Consider the following 17,342-nt stretch of genomic DNA (forward strand, 5'->3'; position numbering starts at 1 on the left):
GTCGTTCAACTAGGATTTCTCTAATATGGTAATCAAGAATGCGCTCCAAGGTTTTAAGCACAAAAGATGTTAAGCTTATTGGTCTGAAATCCTTCGCGAATTCGTGACCTCGCCTACCCACTTTCGGGATATAAACTACTTTGACCTGTCTCCACAACATGGGCACATGTTTGAGAAGGATAAATCCTTTGAAAATTTATTCCAGCCATGGAGCTGCCACATCATGCAACTTTTGAAGCATAACTGGCAACTGGCAGTATGCCATCCATGCCTGGGGATTTATATGGAGAAAAAGTATTGATGGCCCACAAAGTATTTTCTCTGGTTATAACGGAATTGCCTTGAGCTGCTTTTAGCTCTGTGGTTTCAAGCAATTCGGGGTTACCACTCTCGCAACCCGGAAAGTGCGTCTTCATCAGTAGCTCAAGAGATTCGGCTGAAGAGGCTGTCCAGGTTCCATCTGGTTTTTTTAGAAATGAAGAATTACAATGATCCTTCGATAAAACTTTGCTGAGCCTTGCGGAGTCCTTTATGTCTTCGATTGATTGACAGTATTCTCTCCAGCCTTGTCTTTTGGCTGATGACATGGCTTGCTTGTAAATTTTAAGAGAGTCTTTATACGGTTTGTAAAACGTATGTTTGTGGCAGATATTGAAAATTGTCCTCGTCATTTTCCTAAGACTGGACAGTTCTTTATTCCACCAAGAACGAAGGGTTTTACGGCTATATTTAACTGGGCAAGAGACTCTTAAAGCTTTACTTATAGAAGTTTCAAAGGTTTTCACCTTTGATTCAAGGTCTCCTATCGATTCAGTGAGATTCGGTAAGTAGCTTAGTTTGGAATTAGTAATTTGACTGAATTTCGTCCAGTCAGTTTATTTAGGATTTCTGTAAGGCGGAGGGTTTTTCGACTCGAAATTAATTTGAAAAAGAATCTACTTGTGATCCGAAAACGAATTCGAAGGGTAAACTCTCCAATTCTCCACTAGTAAATTACGATTGTTTACTAAAGTAACATCAAGCACATTGATTAACTTTTATTTTACATGTAAAACACAAACAAAAAGGTATCCGGATACCCTATCTTTTTTTTATATTGTACGCGCACTCAAGGGGATATGAATACCCTTATAATGATTATACACAGTGCGAGTAATTAGGAAGGGAGGATATGATTTGAAAGGAGATACGGATGCACATTGGTTTTGAATGCCTGCACATTGTAATGATTGGGAAATACTGATTCTGGTAAAGCATTCCACATTCGTGTAGTGCGACTAAAAAAAGAATCTCTGAACTTTACAGTACGACCAAAATTGGGCTCAAGGGTAAACTGATGGGCATTCCTAAAAGATCGAGTATTACGGTTGAATTGTTTGAGGGGAGGAATGCAACTGGCTATTTCATTAGAGCATTGCTTATGGAAGTAGCGATAGAATAATGAGAGACATGAAACCTTACGACGATTCTCGAGAGATGCAAAAGTTTCAGTACGACTATGGTCACCTATCATTTTTAAAGCTCTCTTTTGAATTCTGTCCAAGAGACTCAAGTGGGTTATAAATTATAGCCAGATCAGAAGGGGTAAAAAACTTCTTGCATCGTCGGAGAAAACCTAAACACTTAGCAGCATTTTTGGCGATATCAAATATGTGATCACTCCACAATATGTGATCATAATTTGTTTTCCGATCTTCAGAATTTTATGAATGAAGTTGAACGTGGTTATAAAATTGTGAGAAACGTTAATCACCAAATGTCAAATTCAAGTATGTCATCTGAAGTTGGTTGCATTCCACCTCTTCGTAATGTCAATGACAACTTTGATCTTTTGGGTGCACACACAAGCTCGACCTTAAGACTGAAAACAAATGGTCGTTTACACGATGGAATGGAATGAGGAGTGTCCGTCTACCAGAAACAATTTAGAAATATAGAATTAAGTATAGTAAGTTATAATGTTGCAGGATTTAAAAATAAATCTCTTACAATCATTTTTTTTAATTATGTAAAAAGCTTCGATATATTCTTATTATTTATATAAACATTTATGAATTATGAATTGAAATGGGTTCCTGCAGTTAAGACAAAAACATTTGGAAGAGGAAGTGGCGGAGAATTATTCGGCTATCGCAAACATCTGGAAGCGGTTGATCTAAATTTTAAGCGAGTTGAAGACATGGATATCTTGGAGTTAAAAACCAATGACGTTGCTGTGTATATCATTCCCATTTACCTGAATTGTTCACACTGGACCAGGGATTACGACAGGCTTTGTGAAGCTCTTCTGACACTAGGTTCAATGGATGTGCTTTTGGTTGGGGATTTTAACGCAAGGGTCGGACTGTCGCAAAACAACTTTGTAAGTGGAATTTCAGCGCCAATTATAAATACAACCTGCTGTATATGAATGATCTCACCGAAATAATAGTTGAGGCTGCGCCAGCAAGTGCGAAGGGGAGACCTAAAGATGCTTCTTAGCAAGCCTGGTTTGATAAAGAATGTCAAAAAGCTAGACAAAAATCGTTTTCATTCCTAAGACTGCAAAGGAAATTCAACACGTCTTTTTTCAAAAACATGTATGCAGCGGCAGATAAGGATTTTAAGAAACACTGTCTTGAGAAAAGAAAGTGCCTGGAGCAACAAACCATATGCATCCTTAATTCTTCAAAATCTTCGGCAGAATTTTGGAAAGCGGCCAAATCTATTAACGGGAGAAACAATTTAATTGTAACATCTCTGCGAGCGTTTGAACTTCGTAACTACTTTAAGACTCTGCTTAATACACCTCAATCTTCCCCGCTTCCACAGTACGCAGCTCCGTTTTTCGTCGATGATTTTTTAGATGCTCCATTTGCAATTTATGAAGTAGAAAAGGTTATTGAAAAATCTAAAGCGGGAGAAGCTCCGGGAGACGACCGAGTCCCAGTAGAGTTTTATAAAAACTGTACAACCGAATTCCTGTCCGCATTGACGGAGGAATATAATAGAATATTTGAGAGTGCACATGTTCCGGATAACTTCAAAAAAGCAATTATATACCCTTTGCACAAAAAAGGACCATATGATATCCCAGAAAATTATAGAAGCATTTCCTTTTTGAATGCATCTGTTAAGATCTTTAGTACTCTGATTTTCAATAGGCTAAGACAGTGGATCGAGGATAACAAAATACTCAACGAAAATCAAGCTGGATTCAGGAGAGACTTTGGACCAAATATTCAGCCTGTTTAATATTGCGGAGAGCTTCAAAAAAAGAAAACAAAAACTTTTTCCTTTTTTTGTCGATTTCCGTGCCGCTTTCGATTCAATTGCTCGGGAACCACTTTTTTAAAAGCTCTATAAATTGGGGATATCAGGTAAAATTGTTACCTTACTGAAAGCGATGTATGAAAAGAATGTAGCCTACGTGTGGGATGGGGAATCTGTTTCTGAAGAGTTTCCAGCTGAAATGGGAGTAAAGCAAACATGTATCCTGAGTACGTTACTGTTCTATCTCTTTATAAACGATATCGTGGAAGAAGTTGGCGGAGGCATCCAGTTTGCAAATACACAGATACCAGCGCTCATTTTTGCTGATGATATTGTATTTTTATCTGAAAGTGTTGAAGGAATGCAGCGAACGATGAATCGTCTATAGAGGTACTGCAAAACTTGGAATTTGACTGTTAATTTAGAGAAGTCCAAAATGATGATATTCAGGGATGGTGGTGGTAGATATGCGAGTAATGAAAAGTGGACTTATATGGGAGACAGTGTTGTAATCGTTCGAGAATATAAATACTTAGGCGTATTAATCACGGCAAATCTAAACATGAAAAAAAATTTCCAGTTGAAACTAGCGGAATCAAAGAGAGCTGTATCTTCAGTGTGGGCCCGTTGTGTTGAAAATAAATTCATCGAGCACAGGGCAAAGATTAAAATTTTTCATGCCACCGCAGCTTCTATAATGCTTTACGGTGCTCAGGTTTGGGGGTACAACCAATTCAAAGAGGTGGAAAGATTCCTCAGGTATTTCTTAAAACGCATTTTTCGGCTACCTAACTGCACACCTAATTATATGTTGCATTTGGAAACTACTGAAACAATGTTTTTAAGCACACTAAAGCTGCATTTTGAATATATTTTGAAGGTGATGGAGATGGATGATACTAGATTGTTAAAAAAAGTTCTTAAGAAGCTGCTATCTTCTAGGGGAGGTCTAGTCAAAGAGTGGGAGGAGTTGGCGAATAGTCTAGGAGAAAACTTCCGCTGTTTACCTGATATTAGTGTAACGGACTTGCGAAAAGTATTTACAGCGATATTAAAAAAAGTCAGCAACACCACATATGCAAAATATCTACAAGAAGCACAAACCTCACAATATAGAATGATCTACAGTCAACTCAGTAAAGACCTACGAGAAAACACATACTTCCTTAACCATTACCCCCTGCATATGATAAACATTATATTCAAAGTACGAGGAGAATTATTAAATTTAAATTTCATTCCTCATCGACCTGATCTGCCGATTTTATGTGGCCTATGAAATCTGAGAGAAAGGGAAGATACATTTCACTTTATTGCCAGGTGTCCCATCTTAAAAGAGTTTCGAGTGAGATATTTTGGGGTGGCCTCGATGGATTGGAACAACACCATGGAAGTTTTGAATGGAAAAGTAAGCTGGAAGATTTTATATAAATACACGTCAAGCGCACTGTGCTACAAAAAGCGTATTATCGAAGGAGACTTTTAAAATAAAAAAAAAAAAAACAAAAACTACAATGTTCAATATTTATACTTATAAAACGTAAAAAAAATGGCTGAATTTAATGAGCTTATCATACGCTGCCGTTGGTAGTCCACATCCGAAGAACAAGGATGAGAATCTAAAAACGAATATGAAAAGCTGAGTGTACTGTCATCCGCGAAACAATTTAGTGGCTTAGAAGTTTCAGACAAGAGATCATTTATAAAAATGAGGAAGAGCGTCGGAGACAAAACGGAGCCCTGGGGCACACCAGCGTTTATTTTATGAATATCAGATTTGAACCCGTTCAATACTACTTGAATTGAACGGTCCGAAAGGTAATTTCTAACCCAACGAAGAAGGGATTCATCAATACCAAATGCACGCATTTTCGATAAGAGAGCTTGACGCCAAACTCTATCGAATGCTTTTGAAATATCAAGTGCAATAATCTTACTTTCTCCAAAACGATGTAAAGATTTGTCCCACTGTTCGGTGAGATTGAACGCAGCCATTACCGATTTACGATAAATTTTCAGTCAACAGAAATGACAACACATTTTGACATTCTAAACTGTCAAACCATAGACAACAATTTGCATGAGCATTTATGATTCAATCTGAACTGATTGATTGATTGACTTTTAGTCTGTAGGTTGGTTGGTTTAAGAATTTGTAATCAATTATAAGAAACGCAAGAAGAAATAAGTAAATTTGTTGTCTTTTTTTACCCAGCTCAAAATTCTGAGGTTAAACTAATTAATCAACTTTTAACATTTTCGTTTACTCTTAACTTATTTGTTTATTTAAAAAAAGAAATAAACTCTACAATTTGTTATTTTTAGAAAGCTATAAACCAAACCTTCATCATTTCAAAAAGCTCATATTTTTCATCGAATATCAATTTCTGCCTAAATAAAATTATAAATAGACTGCTTATAGTGAAAACTAATAAATCATCAATATACCTAGAAAGTATAAATGTGTGTAGCTACTTAATTTGCTTCTGAGAAAAAAAAGGAAAATAAAGCTTTCATTGTACAGTGTACAGTGAACACACAGTTCAGTACATGTACTCATATGATGTAGTACACTGTAGTGTGTAGTATAGGTATACTAATTTTGCTTCTTCATTCATTCGTCATTCTTGTCCTTTTTATTCTCCATCCATTGACAGGATACAATTTTAATTGAGTAGGTATACAGACAGATACACTCTATGTCCCAATTCGCTTTAGATAGTTTTAAGCTTTTAATAATAATTCTATGGTAGCATCAACACACATAATATTCATCCATATCCCATTCTATACATGCATTACAGTATCTTAACATCCCCCTCCCCCTACAGACCCACTTTTTCATATACTATATATCCTTATACACTGCCACCATTTTTATGAAAGGAAATCCCAAACTAAGCAGCCATTTCTGAAAGACTCATTAAACGTCTCCCCAATTGTAACTTTTCAATGGAGCAACATAAAATATGGATCCTATGCGCGCGCAATCCCCCCATTCCCATTTGATTTAAGTTTAAGTCCCATATCGGTGGTGTGTAGTACCTTACCTACCTGTAAAACGCACACACGTACCTACACCTTACATCTGCGGTCATATACCCTATTTCCTTTATCAAAACTTACATTTCAATGATTACAAGCAAAATGCATGCAAGGATCTTAAAAAGAAACACACTGAAAATATACTCCATAAGACGCTTAGCTGTCTAAACTTTTCTCTTTTAACCTCAAACAAAAGCTGAACAAAAATCCAAAAAAGCAGACAACACAAAATAAAAAGAACGAAAGAAAGAAACAAGGACTTGACTTAGTTATACTTAGTCCTTTTTCTGTGGCAACATGCTAAAAGGATAGACCATGAAGAAGGTACCTATACGAATAGACGTTAACGTAGCTAGCATAAGTTTAAGCTTAATTTTTGTCGTGTTTCGTTGTCGTTGCACTTTGAGCAACATTGTTATCGTGTATTTATATTTAACAGACACAAGTTAGGACAAAAAGGGGCGCGGTTCCAAAGTAAATTCATCCCCAAAAATGTGTATTATTATTTTGTGGGGGTTGTGATATTGCTACGTAACGTAGGTACATACGTATTCCCCTTGAATTATACTATACTCTTTTTTAAGGTATGTATATAATAATATAAGTATTTTGTAACGGTTTATGGAGACGTATAAAATTGAATTTGTGTTCTCTGTACTGTGTCTGTGTTTGTGTGCGCAGCATAATGCGATGGTGGTAAGGGCATCAACCATTCCCGGGCGCCAAATAAAACGTTAGGTAGGAATGTAGGTATATGAAAATAGAACAAAGATTTTATTTTTATTTTTTAAATGATGGCGTCAGCCATTATTATAACGGTCATTTTGTAAGAATTTTGAACTTATTAACGCTTTAAATTAATGAGGATGCGATAATTACGCCGGGAAAGTACCTAGTTACCTTTTTAGTTTTTAAAAATCTTAAATATTTTAATGGGATAATTAAACTGTTGCGATTTGTTCATTATTACAGTTTGGAGTACTTATAAAAACAAGAGGTAACTTTGATTAAAATGGTAATTATTATATTACTATTAGATATTTTATAGAATTTCAAGCACCACTACTTTTATTTTATAAGAAGCGGTATTTTTAAAGTGGTCCTTTTTCCTAACACTACAACAGGCCGAAAGTGCAATAGTGGCCTAACTGTAAACTCATTAGTACTAAGTTTAATAACTTACTTACTTAAGGTGAAGCTACAGTCCGGGGTTGGCCTGGGCCTCAACCTACATACGTCTCCAGCCAGCTTGGTCCCTAGCTAGCTGTCTCCAGTTTCGCACGCAAAGTTACTTGAGGTCCTCTTCCATCTGGGGGCGCCACCTGAGTCGCGGTCTTCTTCTACTTCGCCGTCCCTCGGGATTCGATTCGAAGACCTTCCGGGCTGGAGCGTCGATGTCCATCCGCTCTACATGACCTAGCCATCTAAGCCGTTGGACTTTAATTCTGCTAACTGTCGCTGTACAGTCCGTACAGTTCGTCGTTATATCTTCTCCTCCATTTTCCATCTATGCGTACGGGACCGAAAATCACCCAAATAATTTTTCTCTCGAAGCATCCTAAGACGCTCTCATCTTTCTTTGACAGAGTGCAGGCCTCATGATGAGTGTCTTGTCGATGGTGAATTTAGATGCTCGAGAGAGAACTTTACTTCTCAATTGCCTTTCTAAGTCCAAAGAAGCAGCGATTTGCAAGAGTTATTCTTCGTTTGATTTTAGCGCTGGTATCGTTGTCTGTGTTTAGAGCGGTGCCTAGGAAGACAAAGTCCTTAACTACCTTAAAGTTATAGCTGTCCATGGTGAAGTTTTGTCCAAGACGTCGTCGTTCAATGTCCTTTTTTGATGACAGCATATACTTCTTTCTGCCCTCTTTGGCCACTAAACCCATCTTCTTCGCTTCCGTTGCAATACTCAAAATCGCTCCACTGACATCACGCTTTGATCTTCCAATTATGTAAATATCATCTGCGTATCCGAGTAATTGGATGGACCTTTGGAAGATTGTGCCTCTAGTGTTGACGGTTGAGTTTTGCACAATTCAAAGTCGTATGACAGTACATCGCCTTGTCTAAAACCTTTTTTGACATCAAATACATCGGTGAGATTTTTTCCGACCTTGATAGAGCAGCGTGCATTCTCCATCGTCATTCTGCACAAACGGATAAGTTTGACAGGGATGCCAAAACTAGACATTGCTCATTAGAGCTCTTCCCTATGGATGCTGTCATACGCGGCTTTAAAATCGATAAAGAGATGGTGGGTATCGATTTGAAGCTCCTGGGTTTTTTCCAAGATCTGCCGTAGTGTGAATATTTGGTTGATAGTGGACTTTCTTTGTCTGAAGCCACACTGAAAAGGACCAATCAGGTTGTTGACGAATGGCTTCAGACGTTCACATAATATGGCAGAGAGGATCTTATACGCAATGTTAAGAAGACTGATGCCTCTGTAGTTGGCGCAATATAAAGAGTTTCTTTTTTAATATATCAGGCATACTATGCTGAGATTCCACTCATCGGGCATGCTTTCTTCCGACCATATTTTGCAGATGAGTTGGTGCATGCTCAGTACCAAGTCATCGCCTGCTGCTTTGAATATTCCAGCAGCTTTGTTTGACTTAAGATTAGATACAGCTTTCTTCACTTCGTCAAGGTCGGGTAGGCGGAATTGTTGATCTGCGTTGCCGAGGTTGAGTGGTTCTATATCCCTTACAGCGGAATTCGGTTCGTGTTCGCCGTTATATAATTTGGAGAAGTGATCTTTCCATATTCTCAGCATCGACTGCGGTTCTACTACGATGTTCCCCTGATCGTCTTTACAGGCTTCGGTTCGTGGCTTTCTCCTTTGGGAGGTTTTTTTTACCTTTTGCAAAATTTACGAACCTCATTTTTGTTGCGACATCCCTCTATCTCTCTTTTTTTCCATCTAATAAGCCGGTGTTCCTCTCACCTCTTTTGCTCGTAGAGCTCGCGAGCAGCTCTCGTCCTTTTGTGCAGCGCCGTTTTGTATGCCTCTTGTTTCGCTGCGTGCCCTTGCCGGCATTCGTCGTCAAACCAGGGGTTTCGCTGTGGTGGCCGTGTGAGACCTAGCACTTCAGAGGCGGCATCTCTGATGGCTGCAAGGCAATGTTGCCACTAGTTTCCAATGCTTAATGCAGGAAGCATAGGACTCCTTAAGAGGTTATTAGAGACTCGATCGGAAAAGGACATGGCAGTGTCTCGTGATTGTAGCCGTCTGACGTCGAAACTTCCCACAGTACTTCCTTGTTTTGGCTTGGACCGGGATATCCATAGCCGTACCTTGGCTACAACGAGGTAGTGGTCCGAGTCAATGTTGGCCCCTATCGTGCGTCGATCGCAATGTGGTCAATCTGGTTGACAGTTGATTGACCAGGAGATTTCCATGTCCCCTTGTGGATATTAAGATGCGTGAACTGCGTACTAGCTACCAGAACGTCTCGACCTGCAGCAAAATCGACCAGCCTGAATCCGTTGTCGGAGGTAGTGTCGTGCAGGCTGTATCTCCCGATTATGCCACCAAAGATGTCTTCTTTTCCTAGCTTGGCATTAAAATCTCCTAAGACAATTTTAATGTCATAGCCAGGGCACTGCTCATATGTCTTGTCCAAGAGCTCGAAGAATATGTCTTTGCTGTTTTCATCTTTTGCGTATATTAGGCTTATGTTGGCGAATTTAGCCTTGATGCGGATTGTCGTGATGCGCTGGCTCACACTGTTGAAATTCAAGACTTCTGCCTGAGCCTAGTTCCAACAACAAATCCACACCCAAATATACGCTGTTTTCGTTTTCAGTGGCAGTCTCCTTAGTATACATCGCAGTCTTTTAGTTAGCGTTTGCCCGGTCCATCCCATCGCACTTCTTGGATGGCGGTAATATCTGACAGCAGTTTAGGGCTTACGCGAATTGTTTGGCTGCATGTGGTCTGTTAAGGGACCTAACATTCCACGTACAGATCCGAAGTTCGTTGTCCTTATTTCGTTTGCTTGGGTTATCAACAGTCCGTATCCGAGGCTTGTTGGTGCTTCGCAACTAATGTATTTCTTGCGTGGTCAGGAAATCACCCCGACGGCACAACCCCCAACCTGGAGGCCAGAACCTTAGTATTACTCCCAGGACGGGGACCCGAATAAACCGCTCCTTATAGGTGTTCACTAAGTAGTTCAACCTTACTGCAACTGTAGACGATACCGTTTATTCCATCTAGAGAATTCGTCCGCTGCCGTCTGGATAAGAAGAGGTGCCTTAGTGAAAACACCTCTCCCCCCTCTCTCGTTTGCTGTCCCCAACAATTTTCCACTGGGGTTAGATGTTCATCGCGGGGAGGTGAGAGTAGGAGTTGATAGACAGAGGTGGGTTTTGATAAGAACATGTGGACGCTTGTGTCTAGCATTTTTTCTGCCATAGTATCACAAAAAAAATTAAAAATTAAGTGCAAGCGCGGCTTAAAATCCACACTTTGGCCATTTCTGCAATCCCGTATTTGAGTGTAATACAATTTTTACTTTGACTTTTTGTAATGCAAAAAACGATTTGCAGTAATTTTATGTTAAAAAAACCATTGGCGCAAAATTGTAAGCGATTTAGTAAAATGTTGAAGCTATTTTTAAAAATTTACTAAGCTTAAATGATGATTAACCTAATTTCGAACGATTTAAACTTATTACTTTCTCTTAACAATTTAAAACCACGAAATGGCTGCTTTAACTTTTAGCTATTTGCTAAATCCATATGACAGTGGGTAGAATGGCCTTGTCAATATTTGGGAATTTCAATTAATGGGTCCGTTTAAGCGTTTTGGCTTGTTTTACGAAATGTCACTTTTTAGACATGTTTGGATGCTCGTGTTTTAATAAAAGTCAACTTGCAATTTATTAGTTAGCATGACGAGGAGAAAGGTTTAAGATTTTGGAGTCCCTTAGAAAATTGCTTAGTAAATTGTTAAACCCTTAACAATGGTTTGTTTAAAATGTTGATCCAAATTCGTAATAACCGTCGTCGAAAAGAAACCAAAAGCTTTTGTGTATGTTGAAGAATGATGAACAACCCTGTCACTTTTTCAATATATTGAAAAATATAAATTACATCTACAAATATGCACATTTCTTTCTTGGAAAATACAAGTCTTTGAAAATATCCTACTTCTTATTTTCGTTCCACTGAAAAGAATACAAAAATCAATTAGTCAACTATTCTACTCCCTTTTTATTAAGATCGGTGTATCTGAACACACGTAAAAAAAGAAATGGAAAACAAATCTAAATCCGGGTAACGGGCTAATTTATTTAAAAAGTCAGATAAATTGAGCTATAGTTATTTTCTTTTTAACTTACTTAAATAATGTTTTTATCTTGGAAGCTTTTCAAAATGCATTTTATGTTATAGTTTATTGTTTAAAATGTTACTCTATTATATTTATAAACTCATTGTAGCAAGTGTATTTATAATATTAATTATAAAACTTATTCAACGTTAAAAAGTGTCATTACAAGCTAAACACGTTTGAAGGTTGAATAGTGTCTGTATAAGGACAAATTATTGTTGAACTGTCACTTTGATTTTGACAACATATTCAAATATTTTGATTACCAGAGGCAGAGGCAGTTATTTTAGCTTTCAATGAAGTTTCTTGCCTTTAAGCTTAAAGTTGGACAGTGCAGCTCATCGTTGCACTCAACTTATTGAAACTGAAATATTATATGAAAAACAAAAGACAAACAATTTTAAGAATCAAATAAGTAAAGATTCCCGATATTGGTTATTTAATTCCACACATCCTTTTTCATCTAGGATGTGTTGTTGTCACAATTTTTATTTTCAATTATTGAGATTTCTGCAGATTATCACGAAACGAATACTAATTTTATAAAACTAATATAAAGCGGTTTTCAATGAGGGCGGGTAGATGGGCAAAATGTCAATCGTAGTGTTTGCTGGGTGGCACGTAGCGCTGGAACCACATGTCGTCTATATATGGTTCAATTTGGTCCAGCAAAATTAGTTATCATCGTTATGTAGCGCTCGCTGTTGACGGTGACAGCCTTAATAACGGTGTTTTCAAAAAAGTACGGACCAATTACGCCACCGACCGGCCCAAAATCCACATCAAACGATAACTTTTTTAGGATGCATTATCACCTGGTAAACCTCGCGTGGATTGGTGTCGTCCCATATACGACAATTTTTGTTTTTTTTTTGTTTTGTTAACACAGCCATTCATCCACACATGCGCCTCGTTCCTAAAGCAGTATTCACATGAGTGCTACCAACGAACGACAAATGACTGCTGGAACACAATGGTGTCGGAGCCGGAGTCGTAACTGTCAAAGTATTCAATGTACGCAAATACAAATGTACGAACACAACGCTACGCAACTGGAATCGGAGCCGCAGCCGGAGTCGGAAGAGTTGGCCAACTTTTAACTTTGACGTACGACACATGTGACGTTTCCATTTTTTAAGTGAATAACTTGGTGATTATATTTTTTTTAAATAGTTTTTCAATAAAAATAAGTGGAAAAAGATTTAATATTTAATATTTTCTGAGAAATTTGATGTGGTTGTAAACTGCAAATATACCAAATAACATCAAAAAGCCGCATGTCCCATTGTGTGCATAACTTTTTGTGAAACGTACGACAACTTGTGACAGATTTTCCGACTCCAGTTAAGACTCCGGCTCCGATTTTGCATTGTGTTCCAGCAGTCAATTACAAAATGTGAGTTTATATACGTTTGAAGACATAAATTCTTAGCAAATCGATAGCAATAAAGTTTCTATTTGATTCATGATGCAAACTTTTACTTTTCAATATCATATATTAATAAATTTAAAAAAACAGATTTATTTGTTGCGAAAAAATTGTAGTTGATACGAACTGTTAAATTTTATTCGCGTTCCATATTATCCAAACTCGCAACGAATAAAATAATCGCACCTACTTAAACTGAACAAATCATTCTTGTTTTGGTTTCGGAGGTGAATGGCGAATGGCAGTCTTGTTTTGTTTATTAACAAGGACATCAATAACTTTTATTTAAACAAATATAATTTCGACCGTATTTTCTCAATCGTTTGTTTAAAAAAAAAAACACAATAATGATAAACACAAAACAATTGTCAAACTTCATTCGCGACGAATTAAAAACTCTCGTTTAAAAGAAATGTTAAAATCAACGAATATTTGTTTATTCGTTGGTGGTTGGTCATGCTCATGTGAATAGTGCTTAAAGTGCCAAAAATTGGGGTCCTCTTCCAAACGATTCGAAGCCCAGTCAGGTCAGCGAAACAACGGCGTTGTCTATGGTCATGAACTTTGAGCTCCTGGGTCAGTTGGATCTTGTACGGGTGTAGGCCCAACTCCCCACGCAAAATTAAGTTGAAGTCTGCGAAATGCCGACTTCCCGTGCACGACGAGGAATAGACTGCCTCGGATGCACTGATTGACGGGTGTTTGCTGATTGATTTACTGAATTGGTCGTCTCAAATCTGTCCATAAAACGTTGAAGAGTCGACTGTGAAGGGCCACCACGTCTACCATAAATGGGCACAACGTTTGCATTAACGAATACTCATTTTTATAATATAGTTTTATTTTGAACGTGCTATTCAATCGTGTAACTTGCCATGATGATTTGGCGTAAACAAATGAATAATAAACAAAAGAGATTTGACAGATGTCATAAAAACAAAATGACCGCCACGGGGCACGAAAATCTACCCGCGTCATTTTAAAAATCCCTTATAACAATTGAATAATGTAAATATTTTTTTGAACTACAAAAAGTGTATTTATGGGGTTTTCTATGGGATATAAATGATTTTATTTATGATTTAAGATCAAATCGGCGGATCTGGTATTGTTCAGAACTACAAATGTAAACCATCTTGACAAATACAGCCAAATTGACAAATAATGTTTATCCGCGTTAACCTGTCAAACTTAATCTTCTTTGGTTAAGTGTCCTAGATTTCCAAAGTTAAATTAAGTTCTATGCCTATTTTTAAATATTTGTTGATCACCTTTTAAATTCTCAACTATGCTCTTAAGACAAAAGAGCAGAAGTATTTCTTAGAACATGACATGAAAAAACTGCAGTTAAATGCAACTTTTTACATAAAAACTGATTGCTCAAGCATCTGTCAATAAATCAAACAATTCTAAGGGCAATGTTCAAAAATACATAAATAGCAAATTTTGTCTCCTTTTATTTATTAACTTTAATACCAAAATAACCTACATACATTTAAATTTGAAATTCACCAAACATTTTACCTAAATTTAAAAACCAAAATCAAAATAAAATGTTTTTTGTTTTTTCTTTTCTCTCCCTCTCCCAAATAAAACAATAGGTTGACTTTGGTGAAGTATTTATTCCACCGGGCCTGGATGTGCCTAAACCACGAGTCCTTCCTGAATTCAAGAGGCTTGCTCATGGATTGCGGTCGAGTAACATTAGTGTCCTGGATGCAAAAACTTTCTACATCCCAAATCTGCATTACGACGGAGCCGGTCCAGATGCATACTTCTGGGTAGGCAACGGCACTGAGCCCAATATCATGGGAATCAAGGTAAGTGTGATGCTGGAATGAGAATGAGGATGAGGATGACACAAACATCTCTTCCCTTTTCTGTTCGAATATTGGCATTTCAACATTTTACCATCATCTCTGAGTCAACTTTGTCTTTCGTTCATTCATTTTGTTTTACGTATATTTTGCTTTTGTACGTGATGCGGATTATTACGTATACATAGGTACCAAATGAAATCGGGTCCTTAGAGCCATTACGAGGATACCAGGGTGAGGACATAGAAATTCAATTGCCTGGCAATTTGACAGCATACGATATCGATTGGTTGGCCGTGTGGTGTGTCGAATATCGACACAATTTCGGACATGTCTTCATACCAAAGGATCTGGATGTGCCACCGGCTTTAGGACAAACCAAAATTACGGTGAGTGTTTGTGGGTTGGTCTGGTGCTGGTCGTGTCTTTCGTGATGCGTGTGCCTTACATATACATATTTGCTCATGATGATGATGAGCAATATGTAAGGCCCCTATCACATTATGGGCAATTCTTCTATTATGTTTATATATCGGATTGATTTGAATTGATATAATAATTATTCTATTCCGTGTGTGCGTTGAGTTAATCGAGTTTGAATTTACGCAGTTAAATAATATGTATAGTTTTGTTTCTTTTGTCAAATATAAATTACTTATCTATCCATATTATATTGTTTAACTATACATTATAAATAGAAAGACGCGGTTTACCGTTTATATACACATGCTGTCAAAATTTGTTTTTTTTTTATTTTGTTTTGTAAAACTGTCAATTTAGTTTCATGGTTTCATTGTAAAATTTGCATTTATCAACATTATCAAATCATTTGAATTTTTTTTTGTATCTTTTTCACAATTAAAGCCGCCATGGTGGTACACTCCGGTAAGTATAGATAAATACTATTTTATTTTTTAATTTCTTGCGAAACTCAACATTTTTCATAAAGCATTACAGTTATTAATTATATACATAGAGTTGGTTATAGATTTTTAGTTGTTGTCTAATTGGTTGAAACATGAATTTAGGGTAGGTATCTAAGTGGTAGTCACTCTGTATACGAAATAAAAGGTAAAAACAAACTGTAATCATTACTCAAAGTGTGGGAAGGAGTTAAAAAATGTATACCCTATATTCAAAAAATGGTTTTATTAATTTTTAATTATAACTTGACCAAAGCAATATCCACCGTAGTCGTACACTTCGTAGAAAATGTTCAGGCATATACATTGTGTCTCTTGCCAAAATAAAAGAGCTCAGCAGTCTCTTAATGTTATTGAAATTAGAGTTATATGTTGACATCTCAAAATACAAAGATGGTGAAACCGCAGAACCAACAACGCCTTTGCTTTGACAGTTCGAAGAAAATGGATGCATTCACTAATTTAATAATTACATGAAGTAAACTAACTGTGATTGGCTAAATCCAACTACAAAATAAGTTCAAGTTTACCCTCTGACTTATAAGCCTTTTCACATCAAACCCAAAACCGGGTTTCGGCAAAAAGTTTTAGAAAATCCGAAAATCGTTCACACCGAACGTTTACACGTTTTCATTTGACATTTAAATTTGTTTAAGACCGGCTGTCAAATTTTGTACTTATAAAAAATTTGTGGGTAAAAAGTTTTGTTCTTCTCAAATTATTTGTGAAAATAAAATAAATTCTAACCAATTCAAATTGATTTTAACGTAACAGTAGCTCGTCTCAAAGAAGAGTTTCAACTGAAGTTCTGGGGACGGGTGGAATAGGCTCACGACATGAACCAACAACAACTACAAGCTCGCTTGGCTGCAGCTATCCTCTTTGTTTACTTCAACCGGTCCGAACAATTCACTAAGGAGAAGCTAATTGTCTAGAAAATATATCATAGAATCAACAGCTAACAAAACTGTTACAATAACAATTCATTTCATTTAAAACATTTCTTCTTCTTTCACAACAAATTGATTCCAAAATACTGAGCTTATGGCTAATGCTTCTTTCAGCCAAATGTGCCTTCAGAATCAACATATATTGTAGCCGTCCGATCACCTTATAGGCGGGGTTGAGAATATTCTGAACAATTTCGCGTAGGTCCTGTATGGCCGGAGCAGAAAAGGTCCTAAATTTTGATTCGTACCAAAATCACGCTCATCCAGAGCGATCACTGAAGCAGTAATAATGGGCTGCAGTTTCTCCAAGACAATCTTTCTGACTTCTTCCCTTCGCCTAGCTTGTCCAAAGCAGTGACGATATTCTTGATGTTGGTATCGCTGTTCATCAAGGGGCGATGGCCCACTGTTGTGTTTTTATTCACTGGAACAACGATTCCCACGTTGTGGAATGTTGTGGCGTAAATATTTCATTCATACTTAATTTCCTCCACAAATTAACTTATCGCCTTTCTCATATCTCCTTAATCCTTGTGATTGAACGGAGTTACCGGAAAGTCTTTCTCCAGGTAGTAAGCGAAAACGTCG

General features: G+C 37.2%; 1 protein-coding gene across 2 annotated transcripts in view; it reads left to right on the forward strand.

Annotated features, from left to right (window-relative positions):
• LOC129940447 (protein Skeletor, isoforms B/C) overlaps positions 1-17,342 on the forward strand; it is a 169,096-nt gene that overhangs the window by 139,274 nt on the left and 12,480 nt on the right. Inside the window, exons 5-7 of one of the 2 annotated variants that reach the window (XM_056048793.1) lie at positions 14,666-14,884; positions 15,070-15,270; positions 15,746-15,766. In XM_056048793.1, the coding sequence (XP_055904768.1) occupies positions 14,666-14,884; positions 15,070-15,270; positions 15,746-15,766 (441 nt within the window). The remainder of the gene's footprint in view (positions 1-14,665; positions 14,885-15,069; positions 15,271-15,745; positions 15,767-17,342) is intronic. The other variant, XM_056048794.1, reaches the window with a different exon arrangement.

This window comes from Eupeodes corollae, chromosome 1 (genome assembly GCF_945859685.1).
Source record: "Eupeodes corollae chromosome 1, idEupCoro1.1, whole genome shotgun sequence".
Classification (NCBI taxonomy): Eukaryota; Metazoa; Arthropoda; class Insecta; order Diptera; family Syrphidae; genus Eupeodes; species Eupeodes corollae.